This window comes from Phaethon aethereus, assembly GCF_964289735.1.
Source record: "Phaethon aethereus genome assembly, chromosome: 5".
In the NCBI taxonomy this organism is placed as follows: Eukaryota; Metazoa; Chordata; class Aves; order Phaethontiformes; family Phaethontidae; genus Phaethon; species Phaethon aethereus.
This window is the reverse complement of record NC_138579.1, coordinates 18,310,615-18,335,078: the sequence shown is the minus strand read 5'-3', so window position 1 is coordinate 18,335,078 and position 24,464 is coordinate 18,310,615. Positions and strand designations below refer to the sequence as shown.

At 43.9% G+C, this 24,464-nt stretch overlaps 1 protein-coding gene across 1 annotated transcript in view; it reads right to left on the bottom strand.

Annotated features, from left to right (window-relative positions):
* Positions 1-2,215: 2,215 nt before the first annotated feature.
* PRIMA1 (proline rich membrane anchor 1) overlaps positions 2,216-24,464 on the bottom strand; it is a gene marked incomplete at its 3' end in the record, with an annotated part of 51,359 nt that continues 29,110 nt past the window's right edge. The window contains exons 3-4 of the mRNA XM_081999934.1: positions 22,411-22,540; positions 2,216-2,315 (exon numbers count right to left, since the gene is read on the bottom strand). Coding sequence (XP_081856060.1) covers positions 2,216-2,315; positions 22,411-22,540 — 230 coding nt within the window. The remainder of the gene's footprint in view (positions 2,316-22,410; positions 22,541-24,464) is intronic.

Here is a 24,464-nt window from a genome sequence, read left to right as displayed (position 1 = left end):
TATGCCACATTTAGGCAGAAACAACTGGAGTAAAAAAAGAAAGGCAAACATAGGTAACTACACCAAAATAAATGTTATAGCTTAAAAAAATATTCTAGAAATATACTTGCAATATTTTTATTATAGTATTTAGGGCTAAGTGCTTCAGGCAATCAACATTTGGGATACTAGACTCAAAAGTGTAAATTCTGTCATTTTAATACCACTTTGGATCTAAGAACATATCACTGTCTTGTGCAAGCACACAACATGAATATGTCGGGGAATGATCGTACTCTTAGGCAAAGGGTTAGTTACTCCCTTTCGCTTTTGTAATTGCATTAATTTCTCAAGAAAGCCTAGCCTTTAAAAAATAATTTTATGTAGCTAAACTTCTACATAGTGATGACAGGCTAAAAAGCTAAATGAATAACTCCGTAAATTCCTCAACAGCAGTATATAGCAGCATTTCATTTTATCGTTGAAAAGATACTTATATTTACATACACCCTATTCTTCAATAGGTAATAGAAAACTAGAGATGGGCCTGAGCTGAAACTGCTGATTTGAACATCTCGGAGCTTTTTTGAGGAAGGTCTGTGGAACGTTGTCTCCCTCTACCATCAGCACAAACTCCTCATCCCAGCAATAGACCAACCGCAGACAGAAATGCGTTCAAAACCAAGGTCTGATTTCTGCAGTTCAGGCACATCCTTATATAAAACCAAAAGCATCGGTGTGCTGCAGTACCGAGGGACGTGACGGCCGGGGCACAGCCACCTCCTGGAGCAAGACTGGGTCGGCGCCTGGGAGTTACTCACAGTCGCGGAGACCGAGTGGTATAGAAGCTTGACATCCAGACAAGAAGCCAGGGTGGAAATTTGTCTTTCACTGCATCACTACTTTCAGCACAGAGGTAAGTGGAGATGTACACGTGGAGGTGTGACACAAAGGAAAGTTTTTAGGAGGTGGGGAAAGACCAGCATCTCGGCTAGTCTCATCGCCTTTATCCTAAGGGTTGCTTACTGCGTCTAACCTGAGATCCTACGTGAAATGAATTTGGGTGAATTTGGCTTTGCTTTAAGTAGTCTGCAATCCACGTCACGGAAGTACAACACTAAGCTAGTACGCTGAATTTGGCACAATTGGCAGTCTCTGTCGAGGCAGAGACTGAGTTAACGTGGGCACAACCAGCTTACCAGACCCTCAAAAGCGGTCCTCCAAGCCAGAGCTACAATGTCCTTGGTGGGTTAGTTCAGGAGACTTGACACTTTCAGGAAACAACACTAATCAGTGAATGAAGAGGACTTCAAAGGGCTGCTAGTCTTTTCAACGTGAGCCCACCCAAATACTCATGCCAAGATGTAAACAGCATCTTTCCTGTAGGGTTTTCCCTGGGGAACCAGCATGATGCAAACAGAGAGAAATGTGTAGGATTTCACAAAGGAAGAACTTTTTAAGGATTAAAAAATAAAGTGTGATGAAAAAAGGAGGCTGATTATGAAGTAATAATGTTCAAAGCACCTCTTAATAATATCTCTCTTTCAATAGCAACACTAATTGCTAAAAACTGGTATTTTGATTTCTTCTGCCTGAAAAGTCTTCAGCCATGGAAATTGCATAGTCACCAGACCGCAGATGGATTTTCTGGGTTAAGTCACAAGTTCATGCAATTTTTGGTTGCTTGATGGCTTGACAGAAACCTTTTTTCCTTTTAAAATAATGAAATAAGAATGATAAGAGTGAAGTATATGCATACAAAATAGCACAGGCTGGAGAAGCACGTGAATGACAGCTCCCACCTGTGACCCTCAGACCCACTTCTAATAAGGTGCTGCCACTCTGGAAGATCACCTTCTCCTCGAAAGATGCTATTTAAGCAGCTTTTTGTGGACACTCAATTGCAACTGAAAAGTGGAGGGGAAGAGAGGAAGAAGAAGAAGCAGCAGGAGGCTTCGTGACATCGCGTTCGTGCGATGCAGCATGCAATGCTTATGTCTTTGTGAGGACTTTTCTCCGTGCAGCCGGGGTGGGCGAGTTCATCCTCCTTTGGGGAAGCAGCAATCCTGAAGAGCAGCCTGCTTTTCTCTCCTGAATCACTGATGCGTGCGCGATTTCTGAAATCAAGTCCTTGGCCACAGAGCTCCTTTCGTTGCCTTATTTCACCCACCTTGCTTACTCCCTGTGTGTGCTTTGAAAGTTTACCACCTCCTGCGCCTCGTCGGGGTTTTGGGGATTATACGACCGCATTGTTATCCACTGTTTTGTTGTTTTGGGAGGAGGTCATTGCATATTCAGCCCGACTGGTTCCATTCTCTTCTTTTCTCATTGGTTTCCTTGGGTGATCCCAGGTTCGGTGATGTACAGGCAGGGTGGGGGGAGAAGAAAGGACAGATAAACACCTTCTTTGTCAATACAGATTGAAAGCAAGGACAAGTAAGGTGTGTCATAACACTGAACTTTTCCTCTCTACTTTCCCTTTCTGGACACAGGTCAAACCAGCAGCTAAATTTTGTCAAGCCCCATGATCCACCTGGAAGATGAGAGGTCTGGTCCTAAGCCCTGTTGATGGGCTGTTGGTCTTCCCATGCTAGCCGGTGTATAGATATGGGTGTGTTTTGCATGAGACAATGGCTGCTGGAAGGAGAGTCCTCCACCACCACCTTCATCCCTGGAATGGAGGGTTGGGTGCTGGGTCAGGCTCTGCCTTGCAGCAGTCCTGGGCCTTTCTCCTCAAAGTGCAACACCATTTAAAGTGGGATGATGACCAGTTGTGTCCACTGAGGACCCAACTCACTCATCATAAAATCACCATGTTTGGTCACTAAGAGAGGACACCTGACCAGTGTAGATATGTACATCTGTGGCGACTACCCTGGACTACCTTCACAGTCAAAGGAGAGAAACAGGTACTTTTAAAACACAGTTCAGAACAACTTAAAGTGGATACCCAGAATAAGTCAGGTGCCTTGTGCTTGGGCATTAGTGTTTCTCTGCGTGGTCTGTGAAGGAAGGCTAGTTAAACAAAGTCTAGGCCCAGACACAGATGTTCTAGGTGTCCATGTTCTAGGTGTCTGAGTTAGTGGCCGAAACATGGTGCCTGCTGTGATCTACCAGTCCCTCGGTACCAACCACAGAAACACCCCCTTTTTATTTTGTTTGGTGGCCACTGGCACCGTTTGGTAACACAAGCCAGGACCACCAATGCTAATTGTGAGGCAATTCAGGAAATGCCCAGCAAGTGCAGAAATCTAACAAGCATCTGCACATCAGGGAAACAAAATCGTCTTATTTGGGATTTTAAAGTGACTCTGAAAAGGGAGACCTGAGCATAAGTCCTGTAACAGACCGTGTTACATCATGTAAGTGTTTCCCCCACAACTTCTCTCCTCAGAAGTGGTGTGACCTTTATTTAAAGCTGAAGCTGTACACAGAGTAGGAGGAAAAAGCTTTGTGCTTCCCATACAGATATTCCCATACAGATATTTCGGACTTTTCGCTTTGATGTTTAAGGTGCTTCTAAGGGCAAAAAGAGGACCAGATTAACATATGTAATACAACAGTCAGTCTGTGCTATTGTTCTTGACACTGTTTAACAAAACAAACAAAAATTAATTAAAAAATAGTTAATGACATTGAATTTCATCAAAGTATTAGTGAAGGATTTATGGAGAATGATTACAGGAAGATAAATTTGTTTGCTCGTAAACTCAGAGAAAATACTTCTGATGATTCTGATATCTTACACCGCTCCTAACAAGAGTTAAGGCTTGTTAATATTAGGTGTGATTCCAGCTGTTAGACGTGGAAAGGAAGGGGAGACGAAGAGCTTTGTTGAACCCTTTTTCAGCCATTAACATGCCATGTCTGCCTGTATCTGACACAAGCTTCCGTGACTCTGTCTTTCAAGACATTGTAAAGCACCCATCCACCCCACCACATCCCTGACAAGAGGAATGAAGAATCTGATGGCAATACTGCTCTTATTTTTTCCTGGGCAGGAAAAATGGTGTGGCTGCCTTTAAACTTCTCTGCCGCTTCCAAAAATTCCTTTTTTTTTCCTTCCCCCCACCTCCAGTTCCAACCCTGAAAATAGCTCTATGAATGGTCAAAAAATGAAGACATTTTGGGCACTTTTACTTGCTGTTTGTCTCCTGTTTATCCGTTCCTTCTTTATTTTGGTCTCTATGTGTTTCTGCACCTCTCCCGTTCCATTTTCTTTCCCTGTCTAGCCTTTCTGTTCTTTCCTCATGTTAAAAAATGTCATCTTCTCATTTTTACCTACATTTTTCTTTTTTCTAGAAGTGATTTCAAGACCAACTTCTTCAGGCCTCCTGAAACTATTTTTTTTCCTTCCCCCCATTTTTTTTTTGCTTCAGTTTCTCTTCCCGAGAGCAGCCTTGTACTCTTGCCCCTGCCCAGGCTGGTCTCCCAGCACAGACCTGGGAGGTTCGGAGACTCTCCCCTGAAGACGAGACCTCTCTGGAGGCACTGCTGGACAGGTTGCTGGTGGTACGACACCACCGGCACTAGCGTGCATTGGAAGTGTATTATTTCAGAACCTGCAAAGAGTGGAATGGAGATTTTATCAGGGTTCTGCTTCTGCCTTATCAACTGCCCAGGGTTAGTGCTAGCAAAACGGAGCAACTGCTTTCTTGGGCCTCAGTGACATGGCTATTTAAGGCATTTACTTATTTATATACTTATTTATTTTATTTTTAGCAGACACAAAAGTTTGGGCTTAGAGAATGCTCTGTTTAACTCCTTAATTTGATTTGTTTGCAAATGCATGCCAGGCATGGATTTGGGGTCAAACTTGCCTCCGTTCCACCATTTAAATGACTGTCTTGACAGACTTGTCTGCACTTGTCGCAGTGATTAAAATTGACCTGCGTATTTAGATATGCAAAGTCATTTTGGCCTGTTGCAATTTTTCAGCTGCCCTTTTGCATTAGGGCACTAGCTCTTTTTGTGCCACTAGCTCTGTGTGTCACTAGCTCTTTTTTACCTCAAATTTCATCCACTGCTGAGATCCAAGCATGCAAGTTTTCCTCTTACACACCGAGGGGAGCCCTTTTATCCTATTTTCTGCCTGATAAGCCAGGTTATGCATGATCTTCCTACATATAATACTCCAAGCCCCCTTTCAGCCGAAGTGCTGTGGCCTTATATTTATGCATTTCCATTCCAGGGATGCTCTTCGTTGGTGAAAGCGATGTTTCAAATTAGTGGGGGAATGAGCAGGGAACTGTTCGTATCTGTGACATACTCACTTGGTGGCAGGTGCAACAGGCTGTTCGCTAACAAGTGGTTTGCATTGCTTTATGGTATGGTTTGCTACACATTGTGCTTTGATGTTTAGCAAACAAATTGGTGCACTCTTCATGCCAAACATCTGCGAATGAAAGGTACATGCAACTCTGTACAGCTTAGTACACGCCTGAAATGATGCATCAGGGTCCGTAATGACCGCTCCACCATGTATGCATTAATTTGCATGAGTCCTAAAATCAAGAAAGCATCAAACAGCCGTTTAATAGTGTATTTCACACGTCAAGCTTCAATTTCAGATGACGTTCTGATCACAGTATAAATCTTATTTATCAAAGGTACTCATGTTGGCTTGGCATATTGGCTTGTAGCACTTCTCTGCAGAGTCCTGTGTAAAGGTCAATGTAAAGATGCACAGTCAAACATAATTTGCGTGTTCTGTCTTTGGAAAATTTCTTAGAGGAGACACAGTTTTTGGCCCTTGATCATGTCTAGTCGCAAAAATCGGCAGGCATATTTGACAAAACCACTTCCTGCCAGCTTTGGCTACTGGTGTAAATTTGGCATAGACCTACTGCCTGTAAGGCAACTGTGTGGTGCAGTACTACGGTAGGGTTTCACCTCATGTCTCATTTGTACACACTTAAGAAAATCTCTATATATGACTTTTCAGACAAAATCAGGAAAAAGCTGAGCAGACTATTCATTTCATCAGGACTTTATCATGCCTTGTTACTTACAGGCTTATTGAAGCTTTGAGGAGAATAAGATCACCTAGAAATGGGAATAGAAGTTTTATCCAGAAGAGTAAACTGCAACAGAGTTTAAAAGACACAACGCTCCACATACTTATACTCTTCCACGTGGAGGAGTGCTTGGAAGGGATGAGAGTTAAGAATACAACCTGATTTCATAAGACAAACCTGAGTGTTGCAAACCTGTTTCCTACTGCCTACCTCCACAGCAAAGTTCCTGTTGAGTGCCAGTGCACCATGGCCAGCGTTTGGGAAAGCTGGGCTCCGGGGAAACCCAGCCAAGCTAGGAGGGGGTGACCTTGGGCTGGCAGCAGTGAAATGAAGGGATCTTAAATGTCCCTCCTTCTGGGGTTCCCAACTCAGCACCGACAGCAAATGCCTGCCTCCACGTGGGATTTGCTGCCTCGGATTATCCTGCGAGGGAAACACCTACCCTGTTGTGTAGAAAAGAGGAATAGTGTGTCACTCTTCTTTCTTTTAAAATGCAGGTAGAGGAGGAAAGGCCACTTTGCCCTCCCTGCTGTGTGGTGTTGGAGGAGACGCCCAGTGCTCGGAAGACCACAGTGCAACTCCACGTTTTCCTGAGCATTAGTACAAAATTGTAAATTGTAGTCAAAAGGCAGCAGCAAAAAAGATTTCATTGTATGGGCATCAGTATGAACTGATAAAAGATTTTACCAACAGTGAAAGCTGTGAGGCGTCTCTGTACTGCCTTTGCACAGCTGTACCTGTGCCAGCGTGCAAGGTACCTGTGCCAAAAATCGTTTTGTGTTTTCAGTTCCTCTCGTGAAGGTAAAGAACTTGTCTCTCCTCTCCAAGCAGTTTCACCTCGAGGTGGCTCCTACCATGAACAAAGCTGCTACCAAGCTCTGTGGGCAGCCCCACTTACGCACGTCGCAGCACAGGGCTATGGGGAAAGATTAGCAGAGGGGAGCTGCTCCGCCGGCGAGCCCATGGCGGCTCGCCCGCCCCTCCTGCGTTGGCGGCGGCAGGCACCGGGTCGCACGTGCGCCTGCCGATCCCCGGGGCAAAGCGGCAGAAGGGAAGAGGCAAAGCGGAGCGCTGAAGATGTATCGCTTATATGTGCAATGACTTCAAAGCTCTTCTCCACACCGATGAATATTTCATTAGCTATCAACACAGAAAAATTAATGATGTTCAATAAAACTGGGTCTCATACGACACACCCATTTGCTTCATAGGGTTGGCCTATTCTGGTGTGTCCCCAGTGCACAGCAGAAATATCAAAGCTACCTACATACCAGTAGAGATCCAACAGCAGTAGCATCTTCCTGGGTTACAAAAGTTGTCCAAGAAACAGGGTGAATACGTGGTAGGTATATTTTCACTCAGCGTCATCTCCTGGGCTAGAATGCTAGCAGTACCAGTGGCAGCTACGTTTTAGAGCTCTTGGCTAGACTTCACTGCTGGAAGCCCAGACAAGATGATGTGTGGGCTTACAGTCACACTGCAAAACCATCCTTATTTAGCAGATGCAGCATAGGAATGGAAGAATAAGTTTTGTAACCTGAATGTTTATAAGAGCATAAAGAATGTGAATGGAGGCTGTTTACATCTCAGTACTGAGGGCATTCATCAAACAGCCGTTTGATTCACGCTGGCCGTCAGAGGTGAATCGTTTCCCATGATAGCAACTGGTGGGAGAAGCGAAGTTGTTTTCTAAGACTGGTTTGTGAACAGGACCCCTGCTAGTGGGGCTCAGTGCACTGACAACAGTTGCTTTCTGGGACATAGCTGCCGAATTTGTGTGCAGCCGCCCACCACAAGCCTTGCCTAATGACTAACCTGGGCTGGCCAGCCTGGCGCTATGGCCCAGACATATGGGACTCATGTTAAGAAGGACACTTCTCTGAAGATAGTTTTCAGAGTCATGGAAAGAGCACCACATTCTGACTTCTCCCTTTGACTCTGTCTCAGAGGGACCAGAAAAATGCAATCTGGATATTTTTTATTTGGCAATGTAAAGATAGAAATCAAAGAAGAAACCCGAATGATGAAAATTCTCTGAAACCTTAGTAGTTTTTCTCTATTAAATTAGTTAACAGCCATTTGTGGGCCATCTATCTGTCCAGAAAACAAGCAGCATACTATTCATTCCTCGTAAGAAGAAGTTACTGGCTCAACTACCTCCCACGTACAAAGCAAATGTTTTACAGTTATAATAAAAAGCAGTTCCATCTGGACAACTTTCAGCAACGCACTCACTACTGCTCAATGTTTGTCGAGGACCAACATTCAATACTCTCAACCTCTCAAAGCTTTTACATGTATTCCCTGTATTTCCATCTTCAGTCTGGTAAGTTAGGTAGTCCAGCATTTAAAAGACAAACAAACTGTCTTGCCCCGGTGTTTAGTACTTATTATTCCAGTATGTGATGTTTTTGGTTTACTCCTCCAAATTAGAAAGTCTTATAGGTAACCTGGATGATACTACCTGCACTGTTTGGATGGACTATGTATATTGGGTTACTTTCAGTTTTTGACATTTGATGGAAGTCTCCTTCCTCAAGCTGCACTGCCCCTTTGCTCCTTATGGAAAAAAAAGAGGTGTCTTTTGTGAATCAGAAAAGGTCATTCTTTCCCTAGAGACCTTTGAGTACTTCAGTCTTAACCAAACAAAACTAGTGGTCAGCTGATAAATAAGATTTACGGGAGAAAGTAAGCATACAATTCTGAACATCTTCAGACCTTTTCTGTCTCTCTTACAGAAGGAGACAGAGAGGAGAGAAGATCTGCACAAGTGCTAGGACCATTATGTAAAATGGAAAAGTCTTTTACAGGACTGCAAGTCACATTGCATCAATAGGCTTTGATCTAGCCGCAAGATACCATCTCCTAAGGAGAGTTTCTTCTTCTCTAGCTGTTCATTTTCAAGCCTGCAATTTACAGCTAATTCAGCTCTCCCTCAGAGCCATTTTTAGCTGACCAGTTTCTGGAGTATATTTAAGCAAGCCCTGCAGGCATATGGGCGATTTCTGTCTTCGGGTGTTTCACACTCCCCTGTGATAGTCAAGTCCCTCTTGCTGTGCATGGATTGAAGATCTAGCCTTTGCTGACTGCTTCTCTCAGGGAAAAAAATAAATCCATATGGAGCTGCTCTGCAGCCGTTCGTCAGCACTTAGAGGGTCCCTAAGCTGGTACGCTCGGGCTGCAAAACATGGTGGGCAGATCCCTTTCTGCGGAAGTGCACTTATCCCAACCTGCTGACGTCACTCTGCGTATATCTAAAGGAAGGATTTGGCCTGTTCAGATTGCAAGTAATTGCAATAGGTTGCTGAGCCACACGTGAAACATAAGAAGTGGAGTTTAGTCTTTATTTATTTTCAGCAGTGCAAAGTCAGAGTAATTCCACAGACTTCGGTGAACTTGATGAGGGTTTGTTCTGATGTTATAGAGGAAGATCTGCCCCGGGAGACTAAGGTGATGCAATCACATTTACTACTAGGTCTTCAATTAAGCTACCTTCAGAATTATGCTCCTACACAAAATCAATCTTAAGGAAGAGAAGCAGCTCTATCATTAGGATACTGGACTATTAACTGACATAATTGATAAAAGTACTTTCAGTGACCCCTCACGTTACAACCCATTCTTTGCATTCCCTATAATGATCTTTAAAAGGTTTTATTGACTGGAGGAATATTACAGCTGACGTTATCCATCGGGTGTTCTCAGTGCAGAATACATTGTCTATATGTTTTGATGACAAAAGGAAAAAAAAAGAATGGGCTTAATGTAAAAAAATGAGCTCATGTTGCCAGCCTTTCAGTCTAGCAAGAAGCCACTAGATGAAAGAACGGAAAAAAAAAAAAGAAAAAAGATATTAAATGCATGGAATGAAGGCACCTTGCTTCAAACAAAGCCAAACCATGTCTGATGTCCGGAGGATGACCACGGCCATGGCCATGACTGGTAGTGTGCTACACACTAGCAGTGCCCTTTGGGGATGAGCTGGGCACAGTCCTGCTCCTCCAAGGCCTGTCCTGCCGCAGAGCAGTGTAGGCAGCTAAGGAACGCTCATGGAGCTCAGTTCATGGCGCACCACGCTCTGCCAAGCAGTGCAGAAACAGCCTGGGATTGTCGCATGTATGTAGCTCCCAGATAACCGGGGTCATAGGTAACGCTATTGCATTAGGCTGGATCGGCCCTAACAAGTCTATAATTTAAAGAGAGAAGACAGCTCAAATTTCTGCCCTAATTTCTTATGGAAGACAATAAAAAAGCTTGAACAATCTGTCTAATGAATAGGGAGAGGGGATGGGATTGGTCTGAGGGAACACCAGGAAAGAAAAAGGGCATTTGAATGGAAGAAATGGGAAGTAGACCTGGGTAAATTTAAGCTGGAGATGCAAACAAGGTTCTTTTACTCTCAGAAGAATAACGGTTTGAACTGGGGCTGCCGGAGGACCTAGAAGGGAGGGAGGGAAAACTAATCAAAATCATGGAGCTCATGTAATGACAGAGAAAAATTTAAGGCTGCCCCCAAAATGGACTGTACACACTCTCTGGGCTTTTGTGCCCACAAGCTGAAAGCACATGCAGGTTTGGTCCTTCATTTCTGCACACATCTGTGACAGCTCTCCATGACCCACACAAAACTGAGACATGCACGTTCTCACAGGTGCTGGCATGAAGGTGACAAGCACTCTGCTGCTTATCTGCCACTCAGTAACACAAAAACACCAGTGGAAACCCAAACTGAGATCTTTCTCTTAGTCCTTTAAAATTCTCTTTCTGGAACAGATTGAACAACACTTATCGTGATTCAATGCTTTCTATCTTCAAAGTGCTTAACAAACGTTAATTAGGAAATCTGGAGAGACATGCTTTTCGAGTGCCCAGCTGTTCCAATCCTGATCAATACCTTGCTTTTTTGATGACAACACATCTAAACATATACATTGAACAAGGCATGATGACTACCTAACTGCTTCTGCTCAGCTACAGTGAGGCCAGTAAAAGATATTTATAAACTATTATTTAGCTGAACTCCCAATTAGAAGTTGCCCTTACAAGAAGATATCTATATTGGAGGGGAAGTGAAGGAGGGAAAGGTGCAGAAATCCCCTACCATGTCTGCCGGCTGGCTGGCTGTTGGTGCCCTGTGCTCCAGGTCAGAGCAGGCATCAGTGCTGGAAAAACATGGGGCTGGAATAAGAAGGTAGCGGAGAGAGGAGATGAGCAAGGCCTGCTCTTCACTGTTCTCTCGACCTATCTGAAGGACAGTACGTCTCTCACCAGCCAAGGACTGTAGTTGTTGCCATCTTAGGCACTGGACTTTTCCATCCCCAAACCAAAGTTGATCATCTGTGCTGCTTTGTGCCCAGATTTTTTGCTGAATGTAGATAACTACCTTGCTATTTGATCCCTTGCAAACATAAGCAACAACGTGAACCATGGACTTGATTCCTACAGAAGAACAAGGCTACTGCTATTTCACAGAATCATTTTCACAAAACTATTTAAATAGTAACTATGCAGATGAACCAAAATTCTCTGCAGATTTTCCATTATAGAAATGTCTTTAATAGAAGAATGTCTGCAACACAAATAAATGCGAGGAGAGGAGAAGAAAATTAAAACTTGTATAATGAACCGACCTTTGCAACTATCTAGATCACTTTGCATTTGAGGCAATGTCTCTGCACCAACTAAAGTTAGACCAGTGATTTCCAAGCAGCTGCTTCTGACTTTCTCCACCCACAAGGAAGAGCCTGCAGAGCCAGACCCCATTCTTTGTAGGATAAATGCAAACCCACTGTAAGTGGACTGCACAGGGTGGTCCCAGTCTTCCCATACTCCATGTGTGTAATGGGGCAAGTCCATACAGAGCCAGAGCAACCAGTAAGTCCTGCACACACCTTGATGTCTACACAAAGATTTGATTTTGTGCAGTTTGGGAGCTAAGTGGCTTTAGACAATTGGAACCGGGGACAATTTCTGAGGAAGAATTTGAGCTCAGCCAGTCTCCACACTGGCTTCCCAGGTCTCAGAGTGACTGAAGGGAAGATCCAGGTTAGCCCGTGCTTCCTGCTGCTTGGGAGTATTAACATCTTTCATCAGGTTTCATGCTACTGCCTCAAAAGCAGACACCAAAGGTGGCACCATTTCTGCATCTGGGACCTCTTTTCCCAGGGGCCAGAATGAGGAATGACCTGATTTTCCCACTCTTGCCTTGCACACAGCTGGGATCAGACCCCTGCCATCAGACCCCTGCTAGTACTTCACTCTATCACCTGGCATGAGCTTGGGGAATGGATGCTGCGACGCTCATCTCCACAAATGCCCTCTGACGTGGCTATTTAGCCAACTCGCGCAGACGGGCAAACCAGTCGCATCATTTTCCAGCCCAGACATACCGGAGGTGGTGGCCACGTAACTGCCGACGGAGGGGACACTGGAGTCAGAGCGAGGCACGCGTGTGGCAGAGCAGGACCACTCCAGCAGATGCCATCTTCTCCGACCCCCAGCTCTGCCCACGCTGACCTACTGTGTGTCTCGCCTTCACAGCAAGGCTCTCCTGAGCAGGGAGCTGTGTGCTGCTTAGCAACCCCGGAGCATCATATATATTTAGCAGTAAGTAGGGGGGTGCAGAGGAGGAAGGACGGCAGTAGCAGAAATCAGACCGTGCAGCCACACGAGTGGTGGCAGCACAGCTGCAAGGGGCTCGAGGGTGGCTGCAAACCACCCACGTGCACCCGAGGAGCGTCGCAGCTGCGCGCAAGGGGACTCCGTCCGCACCCTTTGTGCCTCGGGCAGCGCGGCTGCACGGCCGCAAACAGCACCGCAAGGCGGGGGGGGGTGTGTGACGTGACCTTCCTTCAGAGCAGTGGGACCCCCCCGAAACCAGCTGGTGAGGACAAGCACCCCTGAACCTTCCTTTATCAACACCTGCTGTCAGCTAGGACATGGAAAAGCTGAGATCTGGTTTGGATGCCAAATTGTGGCTAATTAGACAAAGGTGTGAAACTAATGCACATAAATTACAGTGTGAAATAATGCTGCTGTGGTCAGATGCCTCGTTGCCTCTGGCTGAGATTCCCTGCATAGGAGAAACGCGTCCCCTGCCGTTCCCTGAGCTCTACCTTTCCCCAGGGTCTCTACACACATAAGTCCAAGTTAGAGGCAGCAGAAGCCATGACTTAAAGGAGCCAAGGGTGGCCCCAAAACAAGGTTGCTGGCCAGAAGCATGATGAAAGGTCAGTCAGGAAGGGGGTATCTTCTGCGTGGTCAAACCTGGGGCAACACGGGGGTGGTGCAGGAACCAAGGCTCTGTGGAAAACAAGAAAGGGCAGAGACATGGGGCATGCACACAGGACTGAGGTGTGCTGAAGAGTTCCAAACATCCTGAAGGTTGGATGCGTGTGATGGGTAGGGGACCAACTGGTGCTTATCTTCTCCGTAGTCAGGTGTGGCTTCTTGCCACCCCGAGGCAGAGCAGAGTGAGTCCGGGCAGAGCCTGCCTGGGGCAGCATGAGGCACGTGTGGGAACTGTTGGGGCATTGCCACACTTTTCTGGCTTTCTTGTTCTAACTTTTGGGGTTTTAGAGCTCCTGCAAATCCACCATGTCTGCTGAAAGCTACCAGGAGCTGCAGTTGTTGAGCCCCTGGAGAAATCAGGCTTTATTGCTTTTACTCCAGATGCACTGCAAATCCTTCATGGAAAGGAAAAAGGGGCAATAAAGGCACCCAGCAGGTTCTTGTGGGATTCTCATTGTGTAGAGGGCATTTCTGGGTGATACAGAGGTAGAGTAATGACTCTACACCCCTACCCCACTGCCATGGGTACAATTTCCTCTGAGTATAAAAAAGATTGTCCCAGGCACCCCAGGGTGCTGCTGCTGGGTTCTTGCAAGCTGTAACAAACACAGTCCTAAGCTCAGATATCCCCAGTAATCAAGCCAAAAACTTTCTTCAAGTATCCCTGCACACTGTGCCAGGTACATCTCAGCCACAGCTGTGGCTTTTCGCCAGCAGGGGCAGCCAAAAGTGCCCTCATGTCAGCCTGTAAAAACTATGATTGGCTTAAAAATCAAATTAATTTCTAAGAAAACTTTATTTCTTTGCCTTGTAGGATATTGAATATGTAAGACTCTTGAATTTAAAGTCAGTTTTCAGACTAGTAGGGGAAGAGAACCCTGATCTCATATTTATTCAGATTACTTCAGAAGTTATGGCTTCAGGAAAAAATGCAATTAAAAACCTCATGGTAAACTGGCAACTCTCTTACATGTTTCAAAGGTCTAGTATCCACTTCTATCTTCTAATTGCTCTGAGGTAAATCAGGAATATTTCAACTAATACAATTAAACCAGCATGAGCATTATATTCTGGCACGAGCCTGTAAAATCCACCTGTGGCTATTACAGAGTTCCACTGAGGCAGTAACTGTACAATACTTGAATCTATTGCCAGACTTCTACCCGTTTGATGTGGAACCCTCATCTGCAGTAGAAAACAGAAAAAAGGCAGGTTTGTTTCTGGTGACAGAGAAAAGTTGATTGATCACAGGATAGACCATAATGCTCTACAGACTTCTGTTGGCATCTTTGTCAATACATCACAAATGAGGAGTCAACAAGTGAAAAATAATCCATAGGAGAGTATTCTGTGAAACACTTGGACCACATGTTTTATGCTAAAGACTAAAGCCTCCTGAAGGCTTCTAGTATTCCCTGTTATGAGAAACAGTGTGGCATTTTATCCATTTATGACAGGACACTTTCTCCCTAGCGGAATGTTACTTTGCTATAACTTAAAAGAGGCAGAGAAATCCTGCCCTATAATAGTTATGCAAACATGTAGTGCTTATAAAAACCCCAGACGGACAGCAATGAAGAGCAGATCCTCCTGCTTATCCGACCCACACATACCGCACAGGCAACAGCAAAGCAAACTTTCCTGCACAGCGCTGCCCACGCGGCTTGGCTCAGCCACCTCTCTGAATGAAAAGCCATTTTATCCACTTTACTCATCGGCCCTTGATCTGTCAAATGAACCTACTAACAAGTAGTAGCAATACTTTTGCTATTCTACTTAAAAAATAAAGCCAACTCTTTTTTGTCCTGATGCACTCAAAAAACATTGGGCAGTGCCAGCTGTTAGTCTCCTGTCCAAAATCCCCAATGATGCCTCTGAATCAGCAGAATGAATAGAGCAGAGCTTCTGGTGTCTCCAGTGGGCTTGGGTTAAATGTAAAACTGTTCAACAGCTTGTCTCATATATACTACCCTGGAAACTGCTGCATAACCAACACCCAGACTTCAATACTGTTTGGAAGAACAACAGATTTTCCTTGTACTAGCACTCAGTTTTCATCAAGCAGAGCTACATTTAGTTTAATAAATAGTGATAGCTTTGGAAGAACACAAGAAAACCAACAAGAACTCAGAAAGGCTGTGGACTCTCCATTTGGGGAGATATTCAAAACACAGCTGGGCAACCTGCTCTAGCTGACTTTGTTAGAGCAGGAGTTTGGATTAATTGATCTCAAGCTGTCCCTTCCAACCTCAACCGTTCTATGATTCTGTGAACTCATTTCTTGATGGTTAAAAAATGGGATCTCCTGCAGAAAGATTTGTTGCTCAGGGTATTTAAATTACCATTAGTAGATCATCTGAACCTCATTCCAAGGATGGGAGTAAATTCACCACAGGGAGATGATTAGACTTAGAGGCAAAGCAACACATGGGGATGTTGGGCTTTGGTTAGAGGTGGCAGAAGACCTGGACAGCGGTGCTCAGCAGTAGATGCCAATCCTGTTGTTGATAAGCATCAACATTCAGCCAGTGGAAAAGATAATCAGGCTACAGTGTGACTGTCTTTTCCTTGCTCTTCCAAAATTTTGAAGTTTATCTTTCCTTCAACTGCCCTCAGTGACATTCCCAGGTCCTCCCGATGAAGATGATATTCCCTTTTGAATGGGACTTCTTAGGGGTTGACCCCTTTTGCAGTGCAGAACTGGTTTGGTGTCAGGGAATTGCACCAAAGACACACAGGTCTGCTCTCATAGACCCTCTTTTTCCCTTTGAGTATTCCCCCCTCAAACAGTACTTTTTAACCCAGCTTTTCCACCAACTATCTCACTTCATCTTCAGAGCAATTACTGTCTTTCCAGACATCTGCTGAGAATAAGGCACCATTTCAGTACAAACCCTTCTAATGTGTCAGGGAGAGTAGAAGAGGTTAGTAATCTCCATGCACCTTGACCTGTCTGCCATCAGCCGTGCCATGAATATCCACTTGAAAGCGATTAAGTTTAGTACACTGTTCTGTCTTCCCTCCGCACATGCAAAAGCATTGTTTTGTTGCAGTTAGTTAGTAATTATTTTGGACTCAGTTGTGCTCAGCCTCAGTGCTTCTCATAGGAGATGGCTATGTGGAGGACTATGAGCAAGGACACAGTCCTTGCTCTTTGGGGGAGTAAACGGAACAAAATGGGCTGCGCAAGAGGTGTGGAGCCATGGCCTGTGGAGCAGGACATACACTCCTGCACCATGGGACACACTCTTCCACACAGCAGCTCACCACAACCCCAAATCCTATTTTTTATCCTCCTTAAACAAGCCTCTGTGTTTTCCCCTTGCGAGCACCTGTCTCATTTTGCCAAACAAAACCAACTTTCTGAACCTTGCTCTCGCTACTGAAACTAGACCTTGCAGTATAGAGGGTCCATAAATCATACACTAATGCTGAATACCCTAGAAAATAGCTGAGCAATGAATTTTAAGACAGTTTAAATATGACCTGTCATTTTATTTCAGTACAATGTTTTCTTCCATTTAATTATTATTTGAAGGTGAACTCAGTGCCTATTTAAGGAAGTGCATATGTAGGCATTTATGATACCTTTCTCTCAGGCTATGGCACACATACAAAACAGTGGCTTGACAAAGTTAGAGTAGTGAGTAAAAGGTATATCATGTAAAACTTTGCTATCATCAGCCTACTTTCTCTGCTGACTTAGCAAGAGGGCTCGTTGTCAGCAAACCCTGTGGTACATCTGAGAGCAGAGGTATCCATTCTACCTAAAATCCATCAGAACCAAGGAGTCACACCCCTAGGCACAACGGGCTGCTCATGGGTCATCTCAGATCTTATGGATGTTCTGGAGATACTAAGCACAGATTTTTCACATGTTGGCAAACTGTTTGAAACACCTCCTGCCAGGTTGCACAGCTGGCGCATCAGTTGGCATGGAGACCTGGATGCTCAGCTTTGCTTTGAGGCTTGTATCTTAATTTTATACAGGGAGCCAGGGATTTATTTTTTCCTTTTATTTAAATATCTTACTCCCCTCACAGACACTGACATACCAGTGAGCTGAGAAATAGGATTACATACTGCAAGTCCCTCTTTCCCTGATCTCAGTTGCTTATTTACCAAACAACTCTTGTTAATCCTCTTTACTGTGTTTACTTCCCACTTCCCTCCAGTCTTACTGTCTTACTATTATTCAGGTGCTTGGATGTTAAAAAGAAGCTTAAGAGACAGCCACCTCCAGAGCTGATTAAAATGAATCGAGCTCCGCTGATTGCTTTTGAATCTGCACTGATTTACACTGGCTGAAGATTTGTAGAGCTGCTGGCATTCACAGTGCACGTGCCTGAGTCCAGTCCACAAAGCATGTAATACTGCAATGATCCAGCTTCCTTCAGCCTGTGCTCGTTTATGAATTCTCCTTGGACCTCCTGCTTTTACTTCTTGGTGATGCTCTTCCAGGGGAAGAGAAAGAATGTTTTTTAGAGAGGCATGGTAGAGAAATACCTGGTGGTATTCCAGATTTTGAACGAGTTACTACTCATTTGCTGCTGCTATATGTTACAGAAATGGCTGGTTGTCAGATCGCTTTCTTTATCCACCAAATGAGCAGAAAAGTCCCCCTGCTTACAGTGGGCCAGTGAGTGATTAAGCCTGTCCCAGAAATCCACAAATGTTAGAGACTGTGATTGCTGCTGGTGCTAAGTGCCAAGCCTTACAATTTTTCTAATGTGCCATGGAAAATTTCTTACCAGAAAATTCAAGTTTTTTAAAAGAGCAAATATCCCTCTGTCACCGAGACCAGAGGAAATAGCTGTTCCCCACTGAAGGTGCTGTCACCACGTGTGTAACCATGCTGCAGCACAACACAGTATCACTTGCAATCTCCTCCGGTGCTTGATCCGTGCATCTGTACCTGGTGCGCCGGTCACGCAGCGCCCGATGCTGTAGACGCCAGCATCTCGCATGGGAAGTTTAGAGGCTGCTTCAAGAGCCTTCGAAGAATCGTCCCATATGTATCGTCCCAAGAGTTTAACCTGTCTACTGGTTCTCTGAGGATTAAAGCTGATTGATTGACACATTTTGGTATTAGTACTCTCATGGGCCAGAGAGGTCAAATCCATTCACTGGAACGGATTTCAGCATTTCCTATGACAATTTCATATTGGGAGAACCTGAGAATTTCCAGAGGAGATGCAGGGATGGAGGTGGCAGGGTGCTGGTTTGATTCTGGTAGTTATTTTATACGAAGAAGCACCAATTCACTAGGCTGTACTTTATCACAAAAAGCCTTAGTACCTAAAATGGATGATGTGCTAAAATTTTTGCTTTTACAAGGGAAAACAAGCCACCCCAGAAGAAACAGTTTTTATATAGATTGAATAAAAACACAGTTGAGCTATGATACCTCGAGGACAGTCACTCCCTCTCTTCCTGCTACAGAAAAGCAGACATGAGAGAGTTTGATTGGGTCTGGCCCTTTGAAACCAGTAAATGAGATTTTAACTTAAGCACAATAGGATTTTTCTTTTTCTTTCTACTTCAAATTTGATTCTTATGAAAGTGAGGGATTAATACAACAGATCCAAGCTCTGTGCAAATAAATCTCTGCCTGCACTTTCCTACTAAAACATTTAACTCTTGCTACACCCTATAACCAGATGATTGCTGTTATTTCACTCTTCAGCATCTCTTCAGTGCTTACACTGCTAATTAAGCTGAGCCGTATGCTTTAGGTTAAATAGGATGTAAATAGCATTGATGGTCAGGCTGTAAACCCCACTTCATTGGAAGACTAACAAGCAGAAAAATCAAGATATTCCAGTTAGGCTTTTGCAATACTTCCTTGTAATACTTATGATTTGTCACTGGGAGATATATACCATATATGTCTACTATAGTAGATACATAGGATCTACTACAGATAGGATACCTAGGATCTAGAGAGATGCTATCTAGATAGATAGCATACATCTATCCTTAGGTAGAACTGGTACTAACATCTGACCTGAATTCATATTCACTAGGTACTTGGTATTTTTACTTTCGTTTACCTCTTTGTTAGCTGATGGGTTGGTGAGAATTTTAAATGTTTTTCCTGTTGCACCAAAAAAAAAAAAAAAAAAGTGATCTGCTACTGCTAAGCCAATTTTCATGCTTATTTGCACTTCAAGTTTCTGTCGCACCCCAGACTCTCACCAGAATGAGGGTTGCCAAATGCGAAGACTTGGATCTGCTTTCCCTGCTCCCCCAGGAAGCAGTAAAAACTTCCTGCCTAAAAATGCTGGAGGGTGACAGTCTCACGCAAGGTTTTAGGGAGCGTATGTTTGGATAACAATTCTTGCCACATTCACATTTACGCTGCTCATCAGAAAGTAGGTGATGAATCTCAGTGACACCCCTGTGATGTAGGCAAACGCTCTGATGTCTGTTTCAGAGAGAGGAAGCTGGGCAGGAGAGGGCTCTGAGGGTCGGGTTTTGACGGGCACTGTAACCAGTCCTGTCCTCAGCGTTCTGTGCCACGCTCCCGGTCCCCGCCGCAGTGACCCGACACATGACGGCAGGGAAGCGAGGCGGGGACACCGCTGAAACCCGCAGGCATGCCTGACATGGTGCAAGAAGGACAGGGTGCTGGTCAGTGGTGGGACACAAGGCTATCCTCACCCAGACCTAAGAAAGAGTCAGGGCAGGCCAAGGTGGGGTCTTCAGGCTGGGTTCTGATCTCTACATCAAGGCCATCAGCGTGTGCCTTTCCTTGGACAAAGAGGGCTGTGCCATATCAGGGTTACAGCCCAACCTGGATGCAGCTGGAGGATGCGTGGGTGGCATTTACATCTGAAGAGGGTGGGTACATTGTGACAACAAGCTGCCTTGGAGGTGGGACACAGGTTTGTTGGAGTTGCAATGACAGAGGTCCCAATTCCAGGAGATGCGCAGGAAGGAGGGCCCAGGAGGAGGTCTGCAGAGGAGAGCTGGTGGGATGGAGGTGTAAGAAAGGACGTGCAGAGCGTGGTTATGGAGCCAGAGGCTGGGAACACACTGGCTTCAGCATCAGACAGATTAATCCCCTCACTCTTTCTCTATCTACCTCTACTTCCCAGCAAAAAATAATGTGAAGGGTTTCTCACACTAGCTAAAGCCAATTCAGCTGAGCAATACAGGATAATGCTCTGTGTCAAAAGCAGAGATGCTTCCCTTGTGAAGCGTCTTATTTCCCAGAGTTTATCAATAGATATCTTTTACAGTGGATCAAGGAACCTGAACTACTGAGGATGCTGCCAGGCACTTTAGGGCATCCTTTTAACAGAGCTGTTTTAGGAAGGACTCATTGATGAAAAGAAATGCTCTAGTTACTCCATGAAAATATAATTAATAAGATTTTCTTTTATAGCTGTCCGTCCCACAACTGCGCAGTTTTCAGCTTAGCATTTGTCAGCAGTGTGAATGTCAACAATAAGAAGATTTAAGAGGAATTTTCACTTTTCTCTGAGCCTAATGCTTGTCCAAGCAGATGACTGGATGTTCACACTGTTGACAAATAATGGGTGTCTTCATTAATTATCTGTATTATTCTTCACTGACATGAAGAATAAGACTTTGTTATGTGAATTCCCACAGCCTTTTCAAGGCAGCTCTAAATTTGTCTGTTTAAATTTCTCTTCTGTACCTGCTATCTACCAGCATCAGAGCAGATTTGAAGATCAATTCCTTGCCAGGCACAAGTTGCCCTGGAGAGTTACTGCTCCCATGGGTACATTTTGCAGCCTTGGCAGAAATGGTTCACAACTGGGCTCTAGCCAAACACAATAGCTGTTTTTGAAACAAATACAACTTTCCACATGGAATTGGACCAATCCCCTATGAACAGCCAATGGTAGATTAGCAACCACAAGTAAGAAATTTTGCACTGTGTTACCAATCCAATTTGATTCCAATTTCAGTCCATATAGACAATTTTTAAGAAGTTCTGTAGATAGAGTGAAAGCCTTCCAACTCCTCAAAACTAATAAGCGTTCATTTTAGTTAAACTAGAATAGCAAAGATACTTATGTAAATTTAATAGGAAATTAGATACAGACTTCTGTCTGCTTGTTTGAATTCTCCCTTTTTGATGCTCGTGGATATACTACCCTTCAAAGTCTGCATAAATTTTTCAGACAACCACAAAGCATGCGCCATGCTCCACCATTGTGATACCCCTGCTGAGGCTCATCAAAAATCTGGCAGTTTCTTTGCATGCAGATAAAATTTTTCATTAAAGGTATTTTCTTTTCTTCCCCCACCCCCCAAAAAAAATCCCAAAGCTGTATAAACATAGTTTAATCCAGACCGTGATTCAGGTGTCACTGCATCATCTCATGAGAGTTATGGATTTTGGCTTTGTCCACTTGAAATATGAAATACTATTTAGGTGAAGAAATAATTCCCACTCCCATTTTCCCATGTAACTGAAGTCAAAAATTTCTCACTACTGGAGGCTTACGCAAGCATGTTGCAAAGACGGTGGTAGGGGAGCTGAAATGGTTACTGCACACCATGTTGTACATATGCTTCACGTAGGCTTTTAAATTAAGAGAGGTAGGTTTTGAAATGGATTCTGTAGGTGATAATTTTGAAGCAAGAATAAATTAGAAGCAGAGTCTCCAAATGAAAAACTACACAAATTACCCTGCAGTTTGGGTTACAAGATCTTGCATCAATCTGGAATGCTACAGTTAGTGATGGGCCTGGACCAAAAATCTCACAACCCACATGTAAATTTTGAATATTACCAGAACTGGATAGGATGGTGTTTACTGCCTCTCCACTTGGCCAAGCCAAAGCTATCGACATTCCCCAGCAACCAGCAGCGATTTGACTTTGGGGAGTTCATATTAATCTGAACACCGTGGCCCTGTCCCATTTCTAGTTTTTCTCCTCCTCATGTCCATGACTGTGCATTAAACTTTACCCTTTACACAGGCAGGATATGGTACAGTGACTTTCCAATGAAAACACACATTGGCTATAGGATGCATTTTGCCTTTAGGATGCCTTTAAACAAAACAAGGTGTCAAGCAAGTCTTGGGCCATCCTTTGTGGGGTTGCATTGCCCTAAGCACAGTAAAAGAATCTGGAGTCTTACCTTTTTATGGCTTTGTAGCAAATGATGACAACTACGAAGAGGAACACTAGTGTGGCGCAGCATACTGCAATGATAATAACCAGGCCTGGCCACCAGGTCTCTTCAGTGGGACAAAAGGTAGACTTGGGAGCTGCAAAACGAGCGTGGAAAAATACATGAGTTCTCCCAAATAAGCAGCGTATAATCAGGTACACTTCAGTCACCCATGCAATAGCACTATGCCAGGGCCACAGATACGTGCAAAGAGAGGATTTCACATTTAAGACCCATTCTTTTTCCCAAGCAATTAGCTAGTTTGGTACTAGATATTTCTTATCATGGACCTAGATGACCAAGACCTCTGTGTCAGTGCTGTCCACACGCTCAGCATGAAGGAGAAAGGCTCAGCTTTACTACCCGTGGGAAACCTCTCCTCCCTCTGCGTTTGCCATCTCCTGCTGCATCAGATTTAGCTTCAGAGGGAGATGTTACGCTGATAAGGGTAGTCTTTCCCATGAGGGGGGGTTTACTGGGGAGCCGTAGCAGTGCCTACCAATCAGTATTGCAGCTGCTATCGTTGTAACCTCGAAGCGAGGAAGGCGGATTTGTTTTAAAAGAACAGGAATTACATTACGTTTATTAACTGCTTTTAGAGAACTATAGTTGACAAGCTTCTTTCCCGTTACATTGTCTTTGAATCGTATATCCAACAGTTAAGAAATGTTGACATTAAGAAATGTTAACCTGTGAAAATATAAGCAATGATTCTTACATTTTTCTTATTCAATTTAGGGCTAGAATTGTCTATGTAAGTACCACTCAAAACAAGCAATATTTTGCATCAAGAGTAATTTAGTTCAAATCTTTTCCTTCAAGGCCATATTCTTTTTCCCATGCTTTGAGGGGACACATTTCCTGAAGGATGGTGAGCAACAATGGCAAGAGAACCTTAACTCAGTGTATGCAACCACATAAACTCCATGAGAATTTGGGTCAACCTAAATGAAGTTTAATAAGGAATCAGTCAACGGGACTCTCTAAATCTACATTTTCAGTTAAGTAGGGGAGAGAATTAAACATAACAAAAGACTTTTTTTTGAACCTAATTATTTGATCTGATATATCCTAAATTCTGAAGTTCCTATTACAGACATCACACCTAGGTGCACGAGTTAAAATATGTTATTACAGCTGCATCATTCATGGTTAGCTGACATCTCCTGTGCCTCCTGTGTTTGATTAAGAAAAGACATACACATACTCTTAGGTTTAACACTCCTTAGGTAAAATCCTGAAGTACACAATTCCTGAGAAAAGATTTTTTTTTTTCCAGTTGCATGATCTATAGAAGAATTGGCAATATTGACCCAGAGAAATCTGCAGAAGCACCTTAGAAAAAGGCTTAGAAAAAGATAAGAAGTAATCAAAATAATAAAGCCAACAGCTTGATAATTTATAGGCAGTTCAGCATTTGGTGCCACATAAGAGGTCCTATCTTTCTCACACGCATCAGCATTCAATACATGCTATCACTCTGACCACACTCGTCTAGAAAATATTGCCTTCAATCTATTGGACGTACATTGACTGTGAGGCTGGGGGGGTGTGTGTTTGGTTTTTTGGTTTTTTTTTTTTCCCTACGGGAGAGAAAAATAAAGCTGAAAAATTAAGTGACTTGAAAAACTAATGGTTCCTGGCTTGTCTTTTGACAATGTGTCCACTTCCAGACTGTCTCAGCAACTGAATTTCTGCTTCATTACTAAGTCTGCTGTAGAAGTCAGTTTTCAGTTTGTTGTGATAAAGCTAATGTTTTAAACGTTTTTAATATTCTCTGAAAGTTTTCAATATTGTTATTTTCTAAGATTCCAGAACAGAGGGCATTTCAAAGTGTTTGCATGAAGGAGCAGGCAGTCTCAAGGCCAACTCCACCCTCCTGGTGTTGCTCTGACAAACACAAAAGGTTTCAGTGAAATCAGAAGAAACATATGATCAGCAGATGCCACGTAAAATTAGATAAGATCATAAAAATTGGGGCAAGTAGGGCCATCCTTATCTTGTCCTTGTTCTTCCTCCAA